Source organism: Podarcis gaigeae (assembly GCF_964106915.1).
Source record: "Podarcis gaigeae genome assembly, chromosome: Z".
Lineage (NCBI taxonomy): Eukaryota > Metazoa > Chordata > Lepidosauria > Squamata > Lacertidae > Podarcis > Podarcis gaigeae.
Window position 1 is genome coordinate 50,704,083 of NC_139691.1, and position 25,567 is coordinate 50,729,649.

The following is a 25,567-nucleotide window of genomic DNA, read 5'->3' on the forward strand; positions in this document are numbered from 1 at the left end:
GTTCTGAGATCACATCTGCCAGTTCTTTTAATACTCTTGGATGCAGTTCATCTGGCCCTGGAGACTTGAATACATCTAGACTAGCCAAGTATTCTTGTACTATCTCCTTAGTTATTCTGGGCTGTGTTTCCTCTGCTGAAACATTTGTTCCAAATTCTTCAGGTCGGGCATTGTTTTCTTTATCGGAGAAGACTGAGGCAAAGATGGCATCGAGGAGTTCATCCCTTTCTGTGTCCCCTGTTTGCATTTCACCATCTTCTCTGAGTGACCCCACTGTTTCTTTGTTCTTCCTTTTGCTACGAACATACCCATAAAAGCCTTTTTTGTTGCTTTTAACCTCTCTAGCAAGTCTGAGTTCATTCTGTGCTTTAGCTTTTCTGACTTTGTGTCTACACGTGCTGGCTATTTGTTTGAATTCCTCTTTGGTGGTTTCCCCCCTTTTCCATTTTTTGTATACATCCTTTTTTAATCTTAACTCAGTTAAAAGTTCTTTAGATAGCCACCCTGGCTTCTTTAGGCACCTTCCATGTTTCCATCTCATTGGTATTGCCTGAAGTTGTGCTTTTACTATCTCCCTCTTAACAAACTCCCAGCCATCATGAACTCCCTTTCCTTTTAGCATTACTGGCCATGGGATCTCACCCAGCACTTCCCTAAGTTTTATGAAGTCGGTTTCTTAAATTCAAGAAATTGAGTCCTAGTATGCTTGGCTGCTCCCTTCCGCTGTATAGTAAACTCCAGAAGAGCATGATCACTCGCACCTAATGATCCTTCCACTTCTACCCCACTAACCAGGTCATCAACATTGGTTAGGACCAGATCTAAAACGGCTGTTCCTCTTGTTGCTTCTCCCACTTTCTGGACAATGAAGTTGTCTGCAAGGCCAGTGAGGAATCTGTTTGACCTTATGCTCTTGGCTGAGTTTGACATCCAACAAATATCCGGGTGCTTGGCCATCTGTTCCAGGAAGGCATCATCTATGTCCTCCGTTTGGCTTGGGGATCTATAGTAAACTCCCACAATGAGGTCCCTGTTATTCTTCTCTCCCTTAATTTTGACCCAAATGCTCTCACTTTGGCTTTGAGGTTCTAAATCTTGGATCTCTTCACAGGTATACACATCCCTGACATATAACGCCACTCCTCCTCCTTTCTTGTCTGATCTGTTTCTCTGAAATAGATGGTATCCCTCCGTTATTACATTCCAATCGTGGGACTTATCCCAGCAGGTTTCAGTGATGCCTATTATGTCATATTTAGTTTGCTGTACCAAGAGCTCAAGCTCATCTTGTTTATTTCCCAGTGTGGTGTAGTGGTTAAGAGCGGTAGTCTCGTAATCCTGGGGAACCGGGTTCACGTCTCCGCTCCTCCACATGCAGCTGCTGGGTGACCTTGGGCCAGTCACGCTTCTTTGAAGTCTCTCAGCCCCACTCACCTCACAGAGTGTTTGTTGTGGGGGAGGAAGGGAAAGGAGAATGTGAGCCGCTTTGAGACTCCTTAAAGGGAGTGAAAGGCGGGATATCAAATCCAAACTCTTCTTCTTCTTCTTTGCGCATTAGTGTACAGACATTGAAGTCCATTAATCATTCCCCCGTGTCTCTTATTTAAGGATTTTTTCCTCCCACCACTAGGTCTGCGTGCTGTTTGCTCCATTTGGTCTATGACATTTGGATGATCATCTTCATCAATTGATAGACTCCTACCTTCAGGAGCACTGTCTCCCTCCCCCACATTAGTCAGTTTAAAGCCCTCCTGATGAGGTTTCTGAGATTTTTGGCAAAAACATTCCTCCCAACCGTTGTGAGGTGCAGCCCATCACTTGCCAGAAGTTCATCTTCAAGAAACTGCAGTCCGTGATCTAAGAATCCAAACCGTTCCTGTTTACACCATTTGCGAAGCCAGCTGTTCACTTCCACTATTTTTCCCTCTCTCCCCGGGCCACGTCGTTCAACTGGGAGGACAGATGAGATGACAATTTGTGCATTTAATTGCTTCAATTTCCTGCCCAGAGCCTCGTAGTCTCTTTTGATCTTCTGGAGGCTATTGCTTGCAGTGTCATTGGTTCCCACATGAACCAAGAGGAAGGGGTATTTGTCAGTGGGTTTTATGATTCCTTGCAGTCGTTCAGTTACATCTTGGATCTTAGCCCCGGGGAGACAGCACACTTCCCGAGACATCTTGTCAGGCCCACAGATCACTGCTTCTGTTCCCCTCAGTAGGGAATCCCCTATCACCACTACACGCCTCCTCTTAGGTCTGGTCGGGGTTCTTCCGTGAGCTGTCCGTTCCAAGGTCGCCTGCACACTCCCTGAGGACTGACTTTGCTGCTCGTCTTCATATACCTGATCGACTGTAATGAGGCAGAGATCCTCAAATGGAGTCTGCTCTTCGTCTTCCATGCTAGGGGAGAGGACCTCAAAGCGATTCTGAATTTCTAAACAATCAGAGCGAACCCTGGGCCTCCTACTTCTTTGAGTCACGTTTCTCCATATATCTGGCTCCTGTGTTGGTGAACTAGCCTCCTTCTCAGGGGAGTCCGCTGTCTCCTCCTTGGTGGAGATGGTGTGCTCTGTTGCTTGTCTGTCTCCTGTGTTCTGTCTCTTGATGGATGAGGTGGCAGCTGGCCTGATGAATGGGAGACAGGTCGAGGTTAACATAGCTGGAAGTTTTGGCAAGTCGGAGGGGAGACAGCGTCCCAGCCATTGAAGCAATGTGTTCCTTTGTGGATTAGGAAGCAAAACAGGCCATCCCGCTCTGCAAAGAGCAGCTGGGTCACGTCATGTTATTAAAAAAATGCCATTGCTTCTTTTCCCCTTATGGGGTACCCAAAAGCTCGTCTAGAGTCCTTAAGTGGGTTCCCTATCAGTAGGAGAAAAATTGTTGTTGTGCTGTTGACCCCACAGACCAGAGCATGCCAGGAACTCCTGTCTTCCACTGCCTCCCACAGTTTGGTCAAACTCATGCTGGTAGCTTCGACAACACTATCCAACCATCTCGTCCTCTGTCGTCCCCTTCTCCTTGCGCCCTCCATCTTTCCCAACATCAGGATCTTTTCCAGGGAGTCTTCTCTTCTCATGAGGGGGCCAAAGTCTTGGAGCCTCAGCTTCAGGATCTGTCCTTCCAGTGAGCACTCAGGGCTGATTTCCTTCAGAATGGATCGGTTTGATCTTCTTGTAGTCGGCGATCAGCCTTCTTTATGGTCCAGCTCTCACTTCCATACATCACTACTGGGAAAACCAGAGCTTTAACTATATGGACCTTTGTCAGCAAGGTGATGTCTCTGGTTTTTAAGATACTGTCTAGGTTTCTCATCAGTTTTCTCCCAAGAAGCAGGCGTCTCTTAATTTTGTGGCTGCTGTCACCATCTGCAGTGATCATTTATATCATTTAGGTGTAGACAAATTAGACTATTTGCTTTACTAAAACCTGAAGAGTGAAGTTTTGGATAGACCATTTGAGTCCAGGCGCTCTTGGGACAATCTTGCAGCACTAGGGATATTAGACTGGGGGGATTTGAGTATAGGTGAAGCCAGAAGTTAAATGTCCTGTGCCAGATTCATAATTCTACTGAAGGAAGATTGGCCTCTAGGCGCAATGATGCCTTTGGGACACAGGGTGGTACAGAAAAAAATTGCCTTAGAAACTTTGCATGCAGGAAAGCTCCAAGCTAGACCCCTGGGACCACCACTTTAAAACACCTGAGGTCGCAGGTGAATCAAAAACCCCCGAGACCTGCTGCCTTTCTGAGTATGGCGCTTGGTGGACAAATATCCTGACCTGGAACCAAGCGGCTTCCTAGGGTGATGTTATTGGGTCCATATTACAGATCAGATAGATTGAGGCAGAGGGCAAGAGAAAGGGTGTTAACTTCTCTTATGGAAATGACAGGTGCCCCCCACATCTTTAAAGTTGTTAAATGTTACAAATTTTATGCCTGAATGTATCACTTTGACTTGACAGCTCAGGGAAGATGCCCAGCTTTTAAAAAATCATATAACATCAACTCCTTTGCCAGTTTCGTCCATTTCAACGCTATTTTGCCCTTGGAAAAAGGACTCTTTTCCCTGCTACCTCCCCAAGCCTGGGGACATGTATACACACCTCCTACCCCAGGAAATGCCAGAGGTGACAATTGCTGAGCTGATTGTTGGCCAAAGGAAGCCAAATCTCATCACCAAACTTGTCTCAGGCTCCAGACATGCAAAGCAAGTTCTATTGTACTTTTGGGTGGTTGGTACTTGAGACATGTTTGCCTGTGCTAATCTTATACTTGGGTGTTGCCTTGACATATCTGTCTATGCTAATCTTGTGTAACCCTCCCCTTTCGGAGGGTTATATCACTACTGGGAAAACCATAGCTTGAACTATATGGATCTTTGTCGGTAAGGTGATATCTGCTTTCTGAGATGCTGCCTAGTTTTGTCATCACTTTTCTCCCGAGAAGCAGGCGTCTTTTGATTTTGTGACTGCTGTCACCATCTGTCATATCTTGGGGGACTCAAATGGGGGCCCCTTTTTAAACATTTTTAAAAGTAAAAAACCTAGTCTTATAGGCAGAAAAGTACGGTACCTTGGCAATGGATTATTTGGATCCTGAACAACCAGGAGTTCTTAGCAAGAGATGGAAAAGTCCACGGACGAACAAAACTGTTTGCTTTATGCGGCTGCACAGAGATGGCCAAGGAGCAGCATAGTTTGGATTTTTCAAGCCTTTTCCCATGTTTTGGAGGAGAGAAGGCTTGACTTAATTCCAGGCAGCCTCCCAGGCCCCGCGCTGGATCTCAAATGCCATCTTTCAGGATGTGGGGTTTCAAAGATCTTTTCCCGTGTCTGAGAGGTCCTCCTGGCTGGTTTTTTAAAACTTTGGTTTCCTGGTCTCTGTTGTGATGGTCTCCTTGTCAAGAATCACCCAGTTAGGCATTTATTGATCTGTGTAACTTTGGGAAATGTCAATCTCATCTCCTACCTGAGCAGTTCTCTTTCCACAAGGGCCAGCATTGATGTTGAAATCGAACATTGCCTGAGCTCTGCGAGTGCAGCTTTCTCCCAATTGAAGGGCAGAGTGTTTGAGGACTGGGACATTCGCAGGGAAGTTTGGGAAGACACAGGAGAACTAATGCCAGAGTACTAGAAGAAGCAAAGATTGCCAGTGTTGAAGTGACAATTCTTCAACATCAACTTCTTGAACCCTGACAAGACAAAAGTATTATTTTGGGGGGACAGGGGGTGGGTGGGTGTGAGTGAGGGACTCCCTGGTCCTGAATGGGGCAACTGTGCCCCTAAAGGATGAGGTGTGCAGCCTGGGGGTGATCTTGGACCCAAGGAGGCGCAGGTCCATTCTGTGTCCAGGGCAGCTCCATCTGGGACGCAGGATGAGACCCTCCCTGCCCAGAGCGGTGCATGCTCTGGTTATCTCCCACTTGGACTGCTGCCACACGCTCTACGTGGGGCTACCTTTGAAGGTGACCTGGAAACTGCAACTAATCCAGAATGCGGCGACTGGGAGCAGCCACCAAGGCCACATAACACCAGTCTTGAAAGACTTAGGGATGTTTCCAGGCCCAATTCAAAGCGTATTAAGAGGATTCCAGCAAGGCTGAAACTTACTGTTTTAAGGTAAAGGGACGGTATCCGCAATATACAAAATACTACTCCAAAATCCCACAAACCCCCAAGACACAATAAAAAAAAATGGGAGAATGACATAGGCTATGAGATTAACCCCACTCAATGGACCAGAATGTGGTTTAACCCCCCCCCTTTAAATCCATATCAACGAAAAGAAAAGAACTCACTCTGAAACTCACCTACAGGTGGTACCTAACACCAAGGAAACTAGCGCTAATACACCCAGGAACCTCACCAAAATGCTGGAGAGGGTGCACCTCCACAGGCACATACCTCCACATGTGGTGGGAGTGCCCCAAAATCCAACTATTCTGGACAACAGCCACATGAGAAATATGTAAAATAACTAAACAAGTATTAGACATCACCCCAGAATTGGCCCTACTAAACATCTTCCAAGACAACAATGCCCATTTACACCACAAAGAACTCATAACCCACCTACTTTCAGCAGCCAGAAACACCATAACCAGACACTGGAGAGACCTGTCAGGAGTAAGCATGGACCAATGGTACCAAATAGTATGGGAAACAGCCTTATTAGAAAAAATAATCAATAAACTGAAACTGTAAAGGTAAAGGTAAAGGTACCCCTGCCCGTACGGGCCAGTCTTGCCAGACTCTGGGGTTGGTGCGCCCATCTCACTCAAGAGGCCAGGGGCCAGCGCTGTCTGGAGACACTTCCGGGTCACGTGGCCAGCGTGACATCGCTGCTCTGGCGAGCCAGAGCCGCACACGGAAACGCCGTTTACCTTCCCGCTAGTAAGCGGTCCCTATTTATCTACTTGCACCCAGGGGTGCTTTCGAACTGCTAGGTTGGCAGGCGCTGGGACCGAACGACAGGAGCGCACCCCGCCGCAGGGATTTGAACCGCCGACCTTTCGATCGGCAAGCCCTAGGCGCTGAGGTTTTACCCACAGCGCCACCTACGTCCCAAAAACTGAAACTGACACGGGGACAAATAGAAGAAGACACCTTCACCCCGGTATGGCTCCCCTTTATCACATACACAGCCCAACAGGACAATGACAAAAATCCACCAACAGCATACAAATCAATATGGCTAACCTGATCCAAAACACCCACCCACCCTACTCACACATGAAAACACAGACCACCACAGCCAATCACAAACAAACAACCACACCCTAGGCCAACCCCAACCTCTCTCACCACCAAAGGGACACAAGTGAACAGTAGAGAACTGGCACGAGTAACGCTGACACGAAACCCATTAAGCAAAATAGAAACATCGCCACCCCCCCACTTCCCCCCCCCACTAATGTCTCAACAAATGAAACTGATTTGTAAAAATGTTACATGGAAAAAATACGAGAGACATTACACATATTTCTGTAAAACAAGAAAATCTTTAATAATAAATTAACTTACTGTTTTTTAAAAAGGGATTTTATTCTTGTCAAAAGGAAACCTTCTTCTGCGGGTCAATGTGAAGAGGATGCCAGTGAGGTTGAACCTTTCTGTAAAATAAAGTCTTACCAAGCCCATAAAACACCAGTCCTGAGAGACCTGCATTGGCGCCATCCTGTCAGATGTTAAAGGAATAAACAACTGTATGACATTTAGAAGACATCTGAAGGCAGCCCTGCTTAGGGAAGCTGAATGACTTGTTTTAATGTATTTTTAATCTATGTCGGAAGCCCCCCAGAGTGGGGATGCCTGTCCAATACCATGTTCTGAGCTGCAGATGCTTTTCCCGTTTGCCATGCACCAACCATGTGCTTCGCTGTCTCCTTCCCCACCGCCTTTGCCCTAAATATTATATTATTATTATTATTATTATTATTATTATTATTATTATTATTACAGGGCCTACCAGCTACACGGTGGGCACTATGTCGGAGCGCTTTGACTGCCACTATTGCCGGGACAACTTGCACGGGAAGAAGTATGTGCAGAAGGAAGGCCGCCACTGCTGCATCAAGTGCTTCGAGAAGTTCTGCGCAAACACCTGTGCTGAGTGCAAGAAGCCCATCGGGGCCGATTCCAAGGTGGTTATTTTAACAGTTTGCTTGTTTACTGAATGGATATTTCCATCCCACGCTCCCTGCCCCAAGAAATGTGGGGATGTTCAGGGAGGCAGGAGAGGACCCATTGTTTAATAGAGGCATAGGCAAACTTGGCCCTCCAGCTGTTTTGGGACTACAACTCCCATGATCCTTAGCTAGGACTCCCCTGTGTGAGTGCCTGAGGGCCCCAGTCCTGCCACTCATCACCTGGCCCAGGGCAGGGCCTGACAGGCCTCATAAGGACAGTTGTTGCTGCTGCTGCTGCTGCTGCTGCTGCTGCTGCTGCTGCTGGCCAGAAAGACTCGGAGCAGTGCAGTGTTCTTTTTAAAATGTTTTAAAATTCTATTATTTCCCTTTTGATTTTTTTTTTTTGTGGGGGGTGGGGGTGGGATGGATGTTTGGTTGGGTTTGGGAATTTGTTTTGATTTTGATGTGTTTGTAATTTTTACAGTTTTTTGTTTGTATTGTTTTATTGTGTTTTGTTTTAAAGGTTTTATTTTGTACTTAAGGGCTGCCGGGGAGTGTGGGTCCCAGCCAACAAATTGGCTGGGGCAGGTTCCACAGGGTGGGTATGCACTGGGACAACCGATCTCGGTGATCACGGGTAGGAGGAGGAGTTACGCTAAGACTAGACCATGTCATTACTGAGGAGGCAGGCTTAGTCGTTGTTTGAGGATTATCCCTGCCTCCAGGTCTGGTCTTGTTCGGACAGATACTGGAATCAGCAAGGGATAACCACACGACCTGAAGGTGCTGCTGTGCAATGCCAGGTCAATGATCCATAAGACCACTGCCATCCATGACTTGATCATGGATGGAGGACTTGACCTGGTCTGTGTAACAGAGACTTGGTGCATCAACCTCAGTTCTGCTGCCTTCCCCTCCTCCCTCCCTCCAGGAGCTGCATTTCAAGAACCGCTACTGGCACGAGAACTGCTTCCGCTGCTTCAAGTGCTCCACGTCTCTGGTCAACGAGCCCTTCATGCTGAAGGAGCACAACAAAGTGTGGTGCAACAAGTGCACTATGGATCAGGCCCCCCACTGCAAGGGCTGCCAGAAGCCCATTGTGGCAGGTAGGACTCCCCTCAGCTGCCTTGCACCCCTTTGTTTCTTGCCCCACTTGACTATGGAGCCTTGTCATGGGGTGGCCAGCAGGTTTATGGAACATTTCTTTTACCAAAATACTTACGTAACACGAATTCATTTTTAATGTTGCGCACAAAACCAGAGCTGTCTTGCGCATACACGTTGCCAGGGTGCAAAAACCCGTCCAGTGCCATAATAATAATAATAATAATAATAATAATAATAATAATAATAGTAATAATTTATTTATACCCCACCCATCTGGCTGAGTTTCCCCAGCCACTCCGGGCGGCTCCCAATTGAGTGTTAAAAACAATACAGCATTAAATATTAAAAACTTCTCTAAACAGGGCTTCCTTCAGATGTCTTCTAAAAGTCAGATAGCTGCTTATTGCCTTGACATCTGCTGGGAGGGTGTTCCACAGGGTGGGCACCACCACCAAGGCGGCCCTCTGCCTGGATCCTTGTAACCTCACTTCTCGCAGGGAGGGAACCGCCAAAAGGATCTTGGGAGAGGGACCCCAGTGTCCGGGGTGGAGGTGCTCCTTCAGGGATACTGGGCCAAGGCCATTTAGGGCTTTCAAGGTCAGCATCTACCCTTTGAATTGTGCCTGGAAATGTCCCAGGAGGAATGTAGGTCTTTCAGGACTGGAGTTATGTGGTCTTGGCAGCCGCTCCCAGTCCCCAGTCTGGCTGCCACATTTTGGATTAGTTGTAGTCACCTTCAAAGGTAGCCCCATGTAGAGTGCATTGCAGTAGGGAGATAACTAGAGCATGCACCACTCTTGCAAAACGGCCTGTGGGCAGGGAGGGTCTCAGCCTGCGTACCAGATGGAGCTGATAAACAGCTGCCCTGGACACAGAATTGACCTGCGCCTCCATGGACAGCTGTGAGTCCAAAATGACTCCCAGGCTGTGCATCTGGTCCTTCAGGGGCACAGTTACCCCATTCAGGACCAGGGAGTCCTCCACACCCACCCGCCCCCTGTCCCCCCAAAACATACTTCTGTCTTGTCAGGATTCAACCTCAATCTGTTAGCCACCATCCATCCTCCAACCTCCTCAAGACACTCACACAGGACCTTCACTGCCTTCACTGGTTCATATTTGAAAGAAAGGTTGTATCTCTGCATACTGATGAACACCCAGCCCAAATCCCCTGATGATCTCTCCCAGCGGCTGCATGTAGATATTGAAAAGCATGGGGGAGAGGACGGAACCCTGAGGCACCCCACAAGTGAGAGCCCAGAGGTCTGAACACTCATCCACCACCACGTTCTGGACAAAATATACTTTAGCCCTTCACATATGCGCCGCCCGGGTGCAAAGACCAGCCCAGTGCCCCCCAAATTTAGTTAATTTTGCATGCATGGCGCCACAAAGAATGACAAGTGCCACTGTTGAGTTGGACAGGCGCCGATATTGTGAATGAGAAGCACCGCTGCGGGCGCACCACATCTTTGGGAAATGAGCGCAAAAAATTGAAAGTCTTTGAGTGAAACAGTGGGTCTACATTTTGAGAATACCTAGGTATAGATGTCTATTTTTTCCTAGCTCTGTTCATAGGCAAACTCGGCCCACCAGATGTTTGGGGAGTACAACTCCCATCTCAAAATTACCACATTTCCCCGTGTATAAGACTAGGTCCCCCCCTTAAAAATAATGTCAAAAATGAGATGGGGTCTTATACTAGGATCCATCTACCCCACCCTACCCCGTTTTCTTCAATCTGAGTCCCCCCCAAATAGGGGACATCTTATGCATGGGGCCGTCTTATAGATGGGGAAATATGGTACTTATTCTTTCATAACAGGTAGAGGCAGCTCTTAATACAAACTGCAAGAACCATATAAATAATCAAAACCAGAAATCAGGTAGCTATTGTGGAAATAGGTATTCTTCATTGTCTGTTGGAATAGAGGAGTTTTTAGCCAGTATTTAAAAGTGGAAACAGAGGGTTCCCACTGAATCTCTGGTAGCAGAATATTCTGCAATAATGGTTCGCTTTCCTTTTCATTGTCAAACAAACATTCAGGCATCATTGCTTGTTGAAAGTGGAGTTGCAAACTGTTTCTCGGCTTTCTGGTTGACATGGGATTTTTGACCTGGAAGAGCACGCATGCTTTTTGCCAGCCCCACTCCACTATAATCCATGTACTATAGTCCAAGAGATTCATTATTCTTATTTTTTATTTTCATCTTTATTTCATTTCATTGTATTGCAGAATCTAGTGTCAATTATGACATTGATAAGAATCCCCGTTTCCTCTCTCATTCTGTTTCTGTGATTTCCCTCTGCCACATGGCAGCCTTTCATACATTTTGAACTTGTCATTGTGTGTGTGTGTGTGTGTCATAATAAATAACAAGATGAAAAAATCTTTAATAATTCCAGTGGCACCTTAAAGATCAACTAAATATAAGCTTTCAAGGTATGAGGTTTTGTGTGTAATACACACTCCGTCTGATACTCTGACAACAAAACATCCCAAAGGGTGCTCATCAATGGTTCCTCTTCATCCTGGAGAAGAGTGACTAGTGGGGTGCCACAGGGTTCTGTCTTGGGCCCGGTCTTATTCAACATCTTTATCAACGACTTGGATGATGGACTCAAGGGCATCCTGATCAAATTTGCAGATGACACCAAACTGGGAGGGGTGGCTAACACCCCAGAGGACAGGATCACACTTCAAAACGACCTTGACAGATTAGAGAACTGGGCCAAAACAAACAAGATGAATTTTAACAGGGAGAAATGTAAAGTATTGCACTTGGGCAAAAAAAATGAGAGGCACAAATACAAGATGGGTGACACCTGGCTTGAGAGCAGTACATGTGAAAAGGATCGAGGAGTCTTGGTTGACCACAAACTTGACATGAGCCAACAGTGTGATGCGGCAGCTAAAAAAGCCAATGCAATTCTGGGCTGCATCAATAGGAGTATAGCATCTAGATCAAGGGAAGTAATAGTGCCACTGTATTCTGCTCTGGTCAGACCTCACCTGGAGTACTGTGTCCAGTTCTGGGCACCACAGTTCAAGAAGGACACTGACAAACTGGAACGTGTCCAGAGGAGGGCATCCAAAATGGTCAAAGGCCTGGAAACGATGCCTTATGAGGAGCGGCTAAGGGAGCTGGGCATGTTTAGCCTGGAGAAGAGGAGGCTAAGGGGTGATATGATAGCCATGTTCAAATATATAAAAGGATGTCACATAGAGGAGGGAGAAAGGTTGTTTTCTGCTGCTCCAGAGAAGCAGACACGGAGCAATGGATCCAAACTACAAGAAAGAAGATTCCACCTAAACATTAGGAAGAACTTCCTGACAGTAAGAGCTGTTTGACAGTGGAATTTGCTGCCAAGGAGTGTGGTGGAGTCTCCTTCTTTGGAGGTCTTTAAGCAGAGGCTTGACAACCATATGTCAGGAGTGCTCTGATGGTGTTTCCTGCTTGGCAGGGGGTTGGACTCGATGGCCCTTGTGGTCTCTTCCAACTCTATGATTCTATGATTCTAATACATTTTGAACTTGTCATTGTGTGTGTATCTGAAAAAGTGTGCATACATGCAAAAGCTTATACCTCAAACTACTCAGTAGTCTCTAAGGTGCTGCTTTTTATTCTTTTGGAAGAATTCATTGAAAGACTTTCTTAGATCCTATCACTTTTTGGAAGACTTGATTCTTTTAAGGAAGTTTTTAGATTTTTAAGAAAAGTCTTTTGAACTATCTTTTTAAAGAATGGTTTTGGTATATTTTGACAATGGCAGACCAACATACCTACTTGAATCTGTTAGAAATATGGGCAGTTCATAAAAAACTTTTTTCTTAAAATGCCTGTTCCAAAGGTCTTATCTTACTACACTAGGGGTTATATAGTTATCTCTGAAATTTCATGCATATCAGTTAATATCTTGACCCTGCTCTGCTGAATTGACATTTCAGCCTTCACAACATAGGAAAATGGCCAAGTAAACAGCTATTTTCCTGGAGCAGGGTCAAGATATTAACTGATATGCATGAAATTTCAGCTATAGCTATATAATCCCTAGTGTAGTAAGATAAGAACTTGGGAGCAGGCATTTTCAAAATAGAGTTTTTTTATAAACCGTCCTACTGAACACCCAATGCTTTTCAGTGGAGCAGGGTCAAGATATTAACTGATATGCATAAAATTTCAGATATATCTATATAATTCCTAGTGTAGTAAGACCAGACTTTTTTATGAATCACCCTAATATATATTAGTTACTTTGGCCCCCAGGACAATCTGACAATAATTTCCCCACTTCTTTACGAAGTTAGCCCACGCATATCAATCCATTTGTTTTGGATCAATGTTTGGTCATTCTTCCAAACTAGTTCCGTTCCTTCTGAAGTTTCGGTTCCAATGGAAATCTCATGGTTACAGTCATTTTAGCCAACTCTATGAATTCACATAATTTGTTTAGCCAACTTCATGAGTTCACACAATTTGTTTAACCAATCTTCTACTGAGGGGATGTTGTCCCCTTTCCAATTTTAGAGTCCAAGAGATTTAGACCACTGTTTTTCATCACTGGGAGAGGTGAGGTTACAGGGAATCAGGCAGAGAGCCTTCTTGGTGGTGGCGCCCACCCTTCAGATGTCAAGGAAATAATCAACTATCCTACTTTTAAAAGACATCTGAAGGCAGCCCTGTTGAGGGAAAATTTTTAATGTTTGATGCTGTATTGCAGGGACGTCCAACTCTCAAGTATAAAAAAACTGGCAGTGATCTACCCCCTTTTTGGGGGGGGGGTTTAGTTCAAAGTTGTTCCTATCCCTAACCCCTATCCCTAATCTTGCATTTTTAATAATTGATTGGGAGCCACCCAGAGTGGCTGGGGAAACCCATCCAGATGGGTGGGCTATAAATAATAAATTATTATTATTATTATTATTATTATTATTATTATTATTATTATTATAGCTTTCAGCTTGCCATTCGTGAATCACAATTTTCTCAGTGCCACAAATTGCATCAATCTGGCAGTGAGCACCATCTCTTTCCCTCCCTCTTTGCAGGCGACCAGAATGTGGAATACAAGAAGACTGTCTGGCACAAGGAGTGCTTCACCTGCAGCCAGTGCAAGCAGGTGATTGGCACCGCCAGCTTCTTCCCCAAGGACGACGAGATTTATTGCACCTCCTGCCATGAGCAGAAATTTGCCAAGACCTGTGTGAAGTGCAAGCAGGTAAGTTGTGCCGACCCACCCTCCCCCAGCTTACCTGGATCCCATTTGGATCCCGGCTTTCCCCCAAAGGGCTCAGAGCTGCGCTCATTATCAGAGTTTCCTCCGCCAGTGCGGAAGGTGCGCCAAAAGGCACTCATGCCGACCAATGCACCCACTCTTCTTTCACCACGGCCTCTTGGTGCAGTTCTTAACGGAGGACATATGGTGGAGATAAGGGCAGGGTCAAGGGACTCCTGGAAGGTTCAGTCCAGTCCAAGGTGGCGATGGGGTTGCAGCACTCATAGGGGTTAAAGATAGGGATAGGGATAGCAGGCATGTCCAACAGGTAAATCATGATCTACCAGTAGATCACTGGACATCTGTGGTAGATCACTGGCTCTCCCTAAAGAAGCTCAACAAGGTCAACATCTTTGCCCTGCACCCCTAAAAAGGGGTAGATCACTGCCAGTTTTTAACTGTGAGTGGGTTGCAGCCTCTTGGGAGTTGGCCACCCTAGGTATAGGGGTTAGGGATGTCCAAAGTCCGTTTTGGGGGCCTAATCTGGCTCACCAGTGGATTTAATCTGGCCCCCGTGGCAGTATAGGTCCTGGGGTAAAATCCTAAAAAAAGCTTAACAACTCTGGTTGGGCCTCTGGCCCTTTTGATTTAAATCACTCATCATTAAGGCTTGATTAAAAACCTTTTTTCAGAAAGGTTCAACCTTGCTGACATCCTAATATTGACAACCAGAGGAAGGTTTCATTTTTGGAATCATAAATTCTCAGAGTTTTTACAGTTAAATAAAATATGACTGATTTGGTTCTGCTATGAGAAATACATTGACAGATAATGATAATGAGATTTATAGTGAAGTTTCATAAGTTAACTGCTTCTATTTGGACAACTTTTCTGCTGTATTTGATTGGAAGGAGAAAAAACATTTCCTTCATAACAATTTAAACCATTTATTTCACTAAAGCAGTTACGTGATAGCATATGGATCCACGTTTGTTAACTGATGTGCTTAAACTTTTTTTCTTTTTTCTTTTTTCTTTTTTTAGCACTTAAAAACAAATCCTTATTTCCTGACGAATAGCCTTTGGACTATAATGTAATTTCAATAGAAAACCTTTAGAAAGATTTTTCTTCCCAAAGCATTTCATTTTAAAAATCCTGATTTGAATAATAATAAAAATCCAATTTAAATCAAAATAAAGAGTTTGTGGGTTTTTTAAAGTCATAATTGAAAAAATCAGAATAATAATTGATAAAGAAAACAGTTTATAAGAAGTAAACAAGAAGGCCATGTACAGGATAAAATAAGTCTTTTATTCTGACGTTTTATGTTATGTTTATTTTATGTTATGTTCATGTCTAATGGTGGTTGATTTGTTGAGTTGAGTTGTGGTGGATTTATGTTGTACAATGTACAGTGGTACCTTGGTTTACAACCATAATCCGTTCCAGAGGTCCGTCTGTAAACCAAAACAGGTTGGAACTTGAGGCACGCTTTTGCCAATGGTGCCTCCCCCCCAAAATTGTTTGTTATCCCCCCCCAAAAAGGGGGGAAGGGCTGTAATCCAAAAAAAGGTTGCAATCCAGGGTAAGTACTTCCGGGTTTGATATGTTTGTAATCCAGAACGTCTGCAAACCAAGGTACCACCGTAAATAAATTTTAAATTAAATGAAAATTTTTAATACAAATGGTCGTCAAATTAATTCAAATGAAACCCCCCTCCAAATATATATATATATTTAAAAATCATTTAAAAAATCATTGTCCACCCTGCTTTAAACAGAAGAGAGAACAGAAGAGAGAAAGCTTCCACAGGTGACACAGGGTTCGGGGAGGCTGGGACGAATGGTTCCCCAGGAGTCGAAGCAGTGCTTGACCTCTGACTTCCTTCCCCACGCCAGGCCATCACCTGCGGAGGGGTCGCCTACCAGGAGCAACCGTACCACTCTGAGTGCTTTGTGTGTGCCACCTGCTCCAAGAAACTGGGAGGGCAGCGCTTCACAGCTGTGGAGGATCAATTCTACTGCGTTGATTGCTACAAGTCCTTTGTGGCCAAGAAATGCAGCGGTTGCAAGAACCCCATCACAGGTGGGTCAGTGATGGGTCCGGGACAGGTGCCTGGAGGTGGTTGGAGGATGGGTGGCGCCTAACAGGTTGAGGTTGGATCCTGGCAAGGCAGCAGTCCTGTTGTGGGTGGGCCCAAACAGCTGGAGGGCCAAGTTCAGCTATCACTGGGATATAGGATATATCAGATTATTCTGCTATAGGATACACAGGATATATATTCAGTTCCATTCGTTCATTTGCTTCCCAAAAGAAGCTCGACAACTTTGATCCGTCCAATAACAACAGGTAGATCACTGCCAGTTTTTTTCTACTGGGAGTAGATCGCAGTCTCTTGAGAGTTGGACATCCCTGGCCTAGCTCATAAGCAATTAAGTCAAGCATCCCCAAACTCGGCCCTCCAGCTCTTTTGGGATTACAATACCCATCATCTCTGACCACTGGTACTGGGAGCTAGGTATGATGGGGGTTGTAGTCTGAAAACAGTTGGAGGGCCACGTTGGGCCATGCCTGATCTAGAGTAGTGGTGGCCAAACTTGACCCTCCAGCTACTTGAGGACTAAAACACCCATCATCCCTGACCGCTGGTTCTGCTAGCTAGAGTTGTAGGCCAGGTTTGAGGAAGCCCACAAGTCTTGGGAGACCTGGGGGCAGGGCTCATTGGAGGGAAGCCCACCTACCTGTCCCCGAACTCCCCCACTCCTTCTTCCAGGCATAGGCAAACTCAGCCCTCCAGCTGTGTTGGGGCTATAATTCCCATCATCCCCGACCACTGGTCCTGTGAGCTAGGGATGATGGGAATTGTAGTCCCAAGACAGCTGGAGGGCCAAGTTTGCCTATGCCTGAATAAGTGACCTGTGTGCTTCCTTCTCCTTCCTTTCTAACCCTTCCCTCCCTGCTCCTCCTCTGAACCGGCAGGTTTCGGGAAAGGAACCAACGTGGTCAGCCATGAAGGCCACTCCTGGCACGACTACTGCTTCAACTGCAAGAAGTGCTCCATCCCGCTGGCCAACAAGCCCTTTGTCTTCCACAGCGAGCAAGTCTACTGCCCCACCTGCGCCAAGAAGCTGTAAGGGGCGGAGCCAGGGGCAAAGGGGGGGCACGGCCTCGCCTCTTCCCTGGAGGGGCTTGATCCGTGTGCTTGGAGAAAACCTGCCCACTCTCCTGCCCACATTTTAGGCTTCCCCATCCCCATCCTTAAGAGGTGCCCGGCATCTCCCCCCTCCCCATCTGACAGGTGGCATTCAATAAAAGCTCTGCCTTAGCATCCTACCTGCTGCTAACCTTGCTTAAAATCCCCCCTTTTAAAAGGAAAGGTCCTCTTATTTTCTTGCCATGCTTCGCAGGTGCTGGCCGAAGTTTAGGCTCAAGCTTTGCACATCCAAATGTACTTACTGATAACCAGGGTGGATTTGATTTAAATCATATATTCAGTAAGACTGGATTTCAATCACTAGTCAGGAAGACTTGATTTAAATCACTTTTTAAAAAACAGAAAGGTTCAACCTCGCTGGGATCCTCTTGCCTTCTTGCCATGCTTCGTGGGTGCCAGCTGATGTTTCGGCTCAAGCTTCACACAATCAAATATACCGCACTTTCCCGTCTAGAAGACTCCCCCTTCTGTAAGATGCCCCCTATTTTGAGAGACTAAAAATTTCAAAAAATTGGGGGGGGGGGATTGTTGAGCTTTTCTTAGGGGGCGTTGCCACAAATTGCCTACCCGCTGTGGTCACCGAGGGGTCTTTGCAGCCTGCGCTTTGAGTCTTATATAGAACCTCGTCTTCTACACGGAAAAGTACGGTACTTGCTGATAACTGAGCACATACAGCTAATTAGTCTTTTTCCTTGTATAACATGCCCCCATGTATTCATACCTCAGGTTGAAGTAGCTTCAGGTTAAACATTTTCAGGTTGCGCTCTGTGGCGACCCGGAAGTAATGGAGTGCGTTACTTTCGGGTTTCGCCACTTCCACAGACGCTCAAAATGATGTCATGGGCACGTGGCTAATTGCGACCCACGCACACGCAGACGCAGGTTGCGTTTGCTTCAGTATGTGAACGGGGCTCCGGAACGGATCCCGTTTGCATCCAGAGGTACCACTGTATAAGATGCCCCTATTTTGGATTGGACTTAAATGTCAGGGGTCCTTTACCTTTATTTTGGGGGACTCAAAAATTAAGAAAATGGAGGGAGATTGCCCCCAGGTATAAGATTAGCCCTCCCTTTTTTGCATTATTTTTTAGTAAAAAAAATATCCTAGTCTTATACAAGGAAAAGTATGGTAGGTTACTAACTTCTAAGTGAGCAGTAAGATGAGGGCTGAAATCACATGGCTGCTTTTGAAATGGAATTTTTTTGCTTTTCCTTCCTGGGGAGCAAAAGATCGGGAGAGAGTTTGAGGCCGTTTTAAAGGGTCACTCACTCACCCTTTAAAAGTCTAAACAGGACTGCCTTCAGACGTCTTGCTGATTTCCTTGAGATCTGATGGGAGAGGGTGCCACCACCAAGAAGGCCCTCTGCCTGTATTAAACTGAATCCTGGGGTGGGGTGGGAGGCAAAATGCTTGTGTGCTCTTCCATATCAAAAATCCCATGAAAGCCAGGAAATGGCCGGCCTGAGCCCTTTGTAATGTCAGTTTCCACAAGCAATGATGCCTTCATATTTGTTTGACAATGAAAAGCAGGGGTCAGCAACCTTTTTCAGCAGGGGACCGGTCCACTGTGCCTCGGATCTTGTGGGGGCTGGACCATATTTTTTGGGGGGAAATGAACAAATTCCTATGCCCCACAATTAACCCAGAGATGCATTTTAAATAAAAGGACACATTCTACTCATGTCAAAACATGCTGATTCCCAGACCATCTGCCAGCCGGATTGAGAAGGCGATTGGGCCGGATCCGGCCCCCGGGCTTTAGTTTGCCTAGCAATGCCCTAGGTCAGGCACGTCGAACAGGTAGATCACTTTGGCTTCTCCCAAAAAGCTCAGCCACTTTTGTTTCCTAGCCAAAAAGTGGGCCATCAGATTAAGTTCCACTATATAGGACTGGGGATTCAGGACCCTTAACTGTGTTTTATATAATCAACTTTTGATTATGTTCTGTGTATCTCACAACATTCATTCACAATATATATTCAGTTCCATTCATTCATTTGCTCCCTAAAAAAAAAGCTCAACCACCTTGGCTTCCCCAAAAAAGCTCCACAACTTTGATCCATCCAACAACACTGCCAGGATCACTGCCAGGTTTTTTTTACACTGTGAGTAGATCACAGTCTCTTGGGAGCTGGACATCCCTGCCCTAGGTCAGGGTGTCAAACTCAAATTCATCAGGGGCCGCATCAGCAGTTTGGTTACCCTCATGCGCTCAATATAAAAACAAGTGGAGGTTTCCTGAATGCACGTAAAGTGGAGGTTTCCTGTGTAGAACGGCTGGCACCGCTAGAGGGCAGACGTTCTCTGGCTTGTAGGCTGCTGTGCATGCGCTGAAGAGGCGGCTTTCTTGTGTCAAAAGAACCCAAAAAAACTGAGAATAAAAGGTGAAGGGTGGCGGCCGCCGGTGGCTACACGGGCCCACATGATGAGGTCTGGCGGGCCAGATTCGGCCCACGGGCCTTGTGTTTGACACCCGTGCCCTGGGTGATAGTATGTCAATATGCAGATCTGATCAGCATTACATGGTCCAGCCCAGAAACGTCTCCAGAAAACCTGGCCTTTGCAGATTAACACAATGAAACCCTTGATGCGCACGAAGGAATAAAACGCAAACGTTTGCAACACACAATTTCCTCCACCCATTCTTAGCTGATACTTTTATCTGTTATCACACCCAAGGTTGCGTCCAATGAAGTGTCTCATGGGGAATTAAGGGGAGGGGGGATTATAGAAATCTACGTGTGCTTGGTTCAAAACTGCATAAGAAGTAAGAAACGTCTCCCGTTTGGAGTCTTTTCCTTTCCTCCTTGGCGAGACTGGCTTTGACCCTGCTGCCACAGAAATCTCAAATAAAGGTCCAGCATCTTCGCTGCTTTGCTTCAACTTGCCTGCGTTTGTATTCCGTTTTTGCATGCCGGCCGCGGGAACCTTCACAGGTCCCATATGACAGGAGTCCCTTATTTTTCACCATTCCTGGAAGCCTCGTGTGGGAACATCAAACCATAGATGGACACCAGAGACAAAGTATGACAAGAAAAAACTCAGAATGGATGAAAATGAGATCATAAGTATGGATATATGGTAAACAGGGCAATTCAGAAATGCTCAGATAAAAGTGATTACATCTGGAAGTCAGGGAGGGGGATGGGAGGAAGTCAAAGTTCAATTTGAGCAAAGATTTATGTGATGAAGAAATGTTATTTGGTTGTTATAAAGCAGGCATGTCCAACAGGTAGATTATGACTGGATGTCTGTAGAGAAGCTCAACAACTTTGGCTCCCCTAAAAAAGCTCAACATTTAAAATGTTGCCTTCCTCCTCCCTAGAAAAGGTCAACAACTTAGACCTGAACCTCCCTAAAAAAAAAGTCACCCACTTAGACCTGAATCCCTTTTTTAAAAAAAGGGCTATCCTTCCTAAAAAAAGCTCACCCCCTTTGATCTGAATCCCAGAAAAGGGGGCAGATCACTGCCAGTTTAGATCGCAGTCTCTTGGGAGTTGGCCACCCCTGTTATAAAGGGAAAAAGAAAAAGAAATATTATTAAAAGAAAAAGAAAATGAGATCATTATCCATAACCCCAACCAGGCGACAGGAGAAAAGAGAGAAATCTAAACCTCTAGTAGAAGCCCTAAAAGGAAACCCGATAGTACACAGGTGGGAATTCCCAGAGGGCACCTCATTCTTCTTTGAGGGGGAAAGGCGGATGTTCACAACACCGAAAGACACTGAGAAATTTGGGACAAAAGCCACTTCTTTTCAGAGAAAGGCCCAATTGATTTTGTGCCTGATTTCCAAACATTCCTGTTCCGCAGACGAGGCTGTACCATGTCTATGGAACAGTCATATAGAACAGGCACGTCCAACAGGTAGATCACAATCTACTGGTAGATCGTGGGGCTTTCCTGGTCGATCTCTGGCCCCTCAGGGATCTCCTTCCCCCCCAGAATAAAAAAAGAACAAAAGGAATTAAAAAAACTCAACAACTACTGCTTCCTGTTATGTTCTGTGTACCGTATTTTTCGCCCTATAGGGCGCACTGGCCCATAGGATGCACCTCAGGTTTTTTTGGAAGGAAATGAATAAAAAAGAATTATTCCCCCCCCCCCCCAGCCGCGGGGCTAGGGCAGGGGAAGCCCGAGCTTCCCCCGCCCCCAGAACAGGCTGCTATCCACAAGCCTTGCGAGCCCGGTGGCAACTCCCACCGGGCTCGCAATGCTTGCGGACATCTGCGCGAAGCATGGGGCGCCCTCCGGAGGGCGCACCGTGCTTCGGGCTGCAGGCTTCTGCCCGCAAGCCTTGCGAGCCCAGCGGGCACTCCTGCCGGGCTCGCAAGGCTTGCAGATAGATTCCTGAAGCCTGGAGAGTAAGAGGGGTCAGTGCGCACCGACCCCTCTCACTCTTCAGGCTTCAGCGAAAGCCTGCATTCACCCCATAGGATGCACACACATTTCCCCTTCATTTTTGGAGGGGGAAAAGTGCGTCCTATATGGTGAAAAATATGGTATATCGCAAGGCTCATTCGGTTTCATTCATTCATATTTCCTGTTCCATTCATTCATATCTTCCGTTTCTTTCCTTCATTTGCTTCCTTAGAAAAAGCTTGTCAATGTTGGCTTCCGGAAAAAAGCCAGACAGCTTTGCCTTTCCAAAAAAAACGCAGCAACTTTGGCTTCATTTGGTTTCATTCATTTCATTTCTTCAGTTTCATTTATTCATTGATTCCTAAAAAAAAAAAGCTCAACAACGACTTTGGTTCCCTAAGAAAAGCTCCACAATTTGCCTTTCAAAAAAAAGCTCAGCAACTTTTGCTTCGAAGCAAAAAATGTGGACCATCAGATTAAATTATGTTTTGTTTATCTCGCAATTCTCATAGTTCCATTCATTCATAAATTCAGTTCCATTCACTAAAAAAAAACAACTTCGATCTGTCCAACGACAATGGGTAGATCACAACCAGTTTTTTTTTACATTGAGAGTAGATCACAATTTATTGGGAGTTGGAGACGTCCCTGATGTAGAACAATGACTGCTCCCTAAAGAGAGTATCTCTACTATTCAGCTTTTAGAGTTGGATTGCTGTACATCTGCCCCCCATTTCAAGAGGCTTCTCTCTCAAATTCAGGCTTGTTGAGAACCAGGGTGGATTTGACTTAAATCAAATCAATTTTAATCAGGATATAAATCACAATTTACCGTATTTTCCGCTCTATAGGATGCACTTTTTCCCCTCCAAAAATTGAGGGGAAATGTGTGTGCATCCTATGGAGCAAATGCAGGCTCCTTGGCTTCAGTGATTAGCAACGCTAAGCCTCCGAAGTGCGGAGGTAGCGCTCCCTCCGCGCTCCGGAGGCTTCGCGTTGCTTTCGCTAAAGTCTGGAGAGCGAGAGGCGTTGGTGCGCAACGACCCCTCTCGCTCTCCAGGCTTCAGGGATAGCCACGTGAAGGTCTTTGGAGCTCAGCGCAAGTTCCCACTGCACTCTGGAGGCTTCAGGTTCCTCAGCAAAAGGACAGTTCTGGATGGATCCCGCTCGCAGATTTGGCTTCCTCTTTAGCCACGCGCAACCCCTCCGGCAGGGAGAGGTCGCGCACAGCCTGTATGCTGCTCTTTGGGGCCGGGGGGGGGGGGGAATAATATTTTTTTTCTTGATTTCCCCCTCTAAAAACTAGGTGCGCCCTATGGAGCGAAAAATATGGTAAATCACGAATCTAAATAAAGACTTGATTTAATTTTAAAAAATTTTACAGAAAGGTTCAACCTTGCTGGTATCCTCTTCATATTGACAACTGGGAGGAAGGTTTCGTTTTTGGACTAATACATTTTCAGAGACGTTTTTTACAGTTATATTAGAAATACATAGAAAAGTAATTATGAAGAAAACCCCTGCCCCACCCTCCCTTTATATGTAAGGGTCTGGTGACTTCTGTTTCAGTGTATCTGAAGAACTGTGCATGCACATGAAAGCTTATACCAAGAACAAACAGTTGGTCTCTAAGGTGCGACAATTTTTAATTTTTTTATTTTGACTGTGTCAGACCAATACGGCTACCTACCTGAATCTATTCTGATTATTATTATTATTATTAAACCAACGATAGGTCAATACAAAGTCAGTTTCAGAAGCTCTGCATTTCTCCGTGCCGACAGCAACCGTTTTGGATCATCTGTTAATAACCAACTGCAGGCTGCTTACAATGGGAAAATTTATTTAACAGTGAATACGCGTTTACATACAGCATTCAACAGGCATCAGTTTGCACAGGGGAAAATACTGGAGTCATCATGTTTGTCCAAATGATTGTCTCTGCCAGAATGAAAAGAGTGATCATACAAAAATACATTTTGTTTCAACCTAAGGCACCGCTCTAAAATATTTGGGAATGGCAAAAAGGTTTGGGAGAGGGCAGAGGATGAGATGGAAAGGGGGCTGGATCTCTAGTTCCCAACTGCAATCCCAAGAAATGGGGCATCGTGCCAGTATGAACATCTGCCCTGAAAGCCGAGGGGTCACTGATCTGGGAAGCTGCTCTTTATAGAATAAATTATTATTATTAATCTTTTGACAAGGGACACCTAGCGATTCAGGACTGGAGGACAAGGACACAGCTGCCATTCTCTCTTAGCCACAGACTTCATCCCTTTATGCCAGTGGTGGCATAAAGGCCCAGATTGGCCATCACTGCTTTATGCAGAACACTGTCCAAGGGCTGGAGGCTAAATAGGTTGCTTTATGCCAGTCATGGCCAAACGTGGCACTCCAGCTGTTTGGGGACTACAACTGCCATCATCCCTAGCTAACAGGACCAGTGGTCAGGGGAATTGTAGCCCCCAAACAGCTGGAGGGCCAAGTTTGGCCACCACTGCTTGACACAAACAGCAGAGGCAAGCAGCGAGGTCAAACGAAGAGAAGGACAGAATAATTAATGAAGACAAAAACAAACAAACAAACAAACAAACAAAACCACAACACACACAACCTCAGGGGTTCGATACTGCTTTTATGTACACCAATATGCACAAAACTGACGTGTGAATATCAACTTAAATCAGGCACCCCAGACTCGGCACTCTGGATGTTTGGGGACTACAACTCCCATCATCCCTAGCTCACACGACCAGTGGTCAGGGATGATGGGAATTGTAGTCCCCAAACATCCAGAGGGCTGAGTTTCAGAATGCCTGACTTAAATACATGTTGCTGTTGTTTTTAAACCTGTTCAAAGCGCAAGCAATGGCAAGCACACAATGGGGAGCATTGGACAGGGGTGGCATTGCTGTGGGGCTGGCGCTCACTTCAATGGGGCTTGGCCCCAAACCTGCGCAAGCCCGGAAAAAACAAAATGCGCAGAGACCCAGCTTGACGGATTGGGCATGTTGCTGATGCCGCGCCTCTCGCTTTCTCGACATGCTCAGATGTGCGCTGGCTTCACAACAGTGAAGAGGCTTCCCCTGTGGAAACGTATTCCGGGTGGTACATGACATTTAGATGGTTTTCAATGTAAATAAGGTAAATAAAGATGGGTTTAAAGCAGGCATAAGCAAACTCCAGCCCTCCAGATGTTTGGGACTACAATTCCCTATCTAACAGGACCAGTGGTGAGGGAGGATGGGAATTGTAGTCCCAAAATCTAGAGGGCCGGAGTTTGCCTATGCCTGCTTTAAAGGTAAATCAGGGAAGACGCTCCATGCAGTGGGCTTCCCGGGCCCCCTCCAAACATTTGGTGTTGGGGTGGGGCTCCTGGCAGGTTATTTGGGCATTGGTCTCGGCCATTCTGGCCTCCCTTCCACGCACTTTGCGGGTCCTTGCCGAGTGTCTCACGGCGAGTCGTCGCCTTCAACAAGTGGGGGCTGACAGCAATTTCTAGGCCCCGTAGAGCACTGCACACCATGTTGCCATAATGACACTTGACCGTTGTCGGTGGGGATCCAGTTGCAGGGGAAGCCACTGGGGCACCCGGGCGGCAAATATGACGCGTATCCAGAGGCGCACCGATCCTCCCGAGAGTGCCGCCACCTGCGCATACACGCCCAGCATGTGGTGCCGCCTGCTGGGGATGGGAGTGCTGCCCGCCTGGCGTATTTGCACGATCAGCGGGCGGATTTCCGCAGCAGCAATTGTGCCTGTCACGAAAATTCACCCGCCACGACGCCAATCAGCCCGGGGGGATTTTGTCAACCCCCACCCCAGGCATGGGCCACCTCCGTCCACCAGTGGCTAACAGCAGTTTGCAGCCCCGACAGCGCTACATTACAATGATGGCACTCGATCATTGTTGGCAAGCTCACCAAAATACCGTATTTTCCCCTGTGTAAGACTAGGTTCCCCCCCTAAAATATAATGTCGAAAAGAAGGGGGCATCTTATACACGGATACATCTCCCCCCATTTTCTTAAATCTAAGTCC

General features: G+C 46.2%; 1 protein-coding gene across 4 annotated transcripts in view; it reads left to right on the forward strand.

Annotated features, from left to right (window-relative positions):
• The window catches only part of FHL1 (four and a half LIM domains 1), a 65,028-nt gene extending 44,980 nt beyond the window's left edge, over window positions 1-20,048 (forward strand). For all 4 annotated transcript variants that reach the window (XM_083723069.1, XM_083723070.1, XM_083723067.1 and 1 more), the window contains exons 2-6: window positions 7,458-7,639; window positions 8,556-8,730; window positions 13,783-13,952; window positions 15,849-16,035; window positions 16,930-20,048. In XM_083723069.1, coding sequence (XP_083579195.1) covers window positions 7,484-7,639; window positions 8,556-8,730; window positions 13,783-13,952; window positions 15,849-16,035; window positions 16,930-17,084 — 843 coding nt within the window. In that variant the 5' untranslated portion in view covers window positions 7,458-7,483 and the 3' untranslated portion in view covers window positions 17,085-20,048. The remainder of the gene's footprint in view (window positions 1-7,457; window positions 7,640-8,555; window positions 8,731-13,782; window positions 13,953-15,848; window positions 16,036-16,929) is intronic.
• The last annotated feature ends 5,519 nt before the right edge of the window (window positions 20,049-25,567 follow it).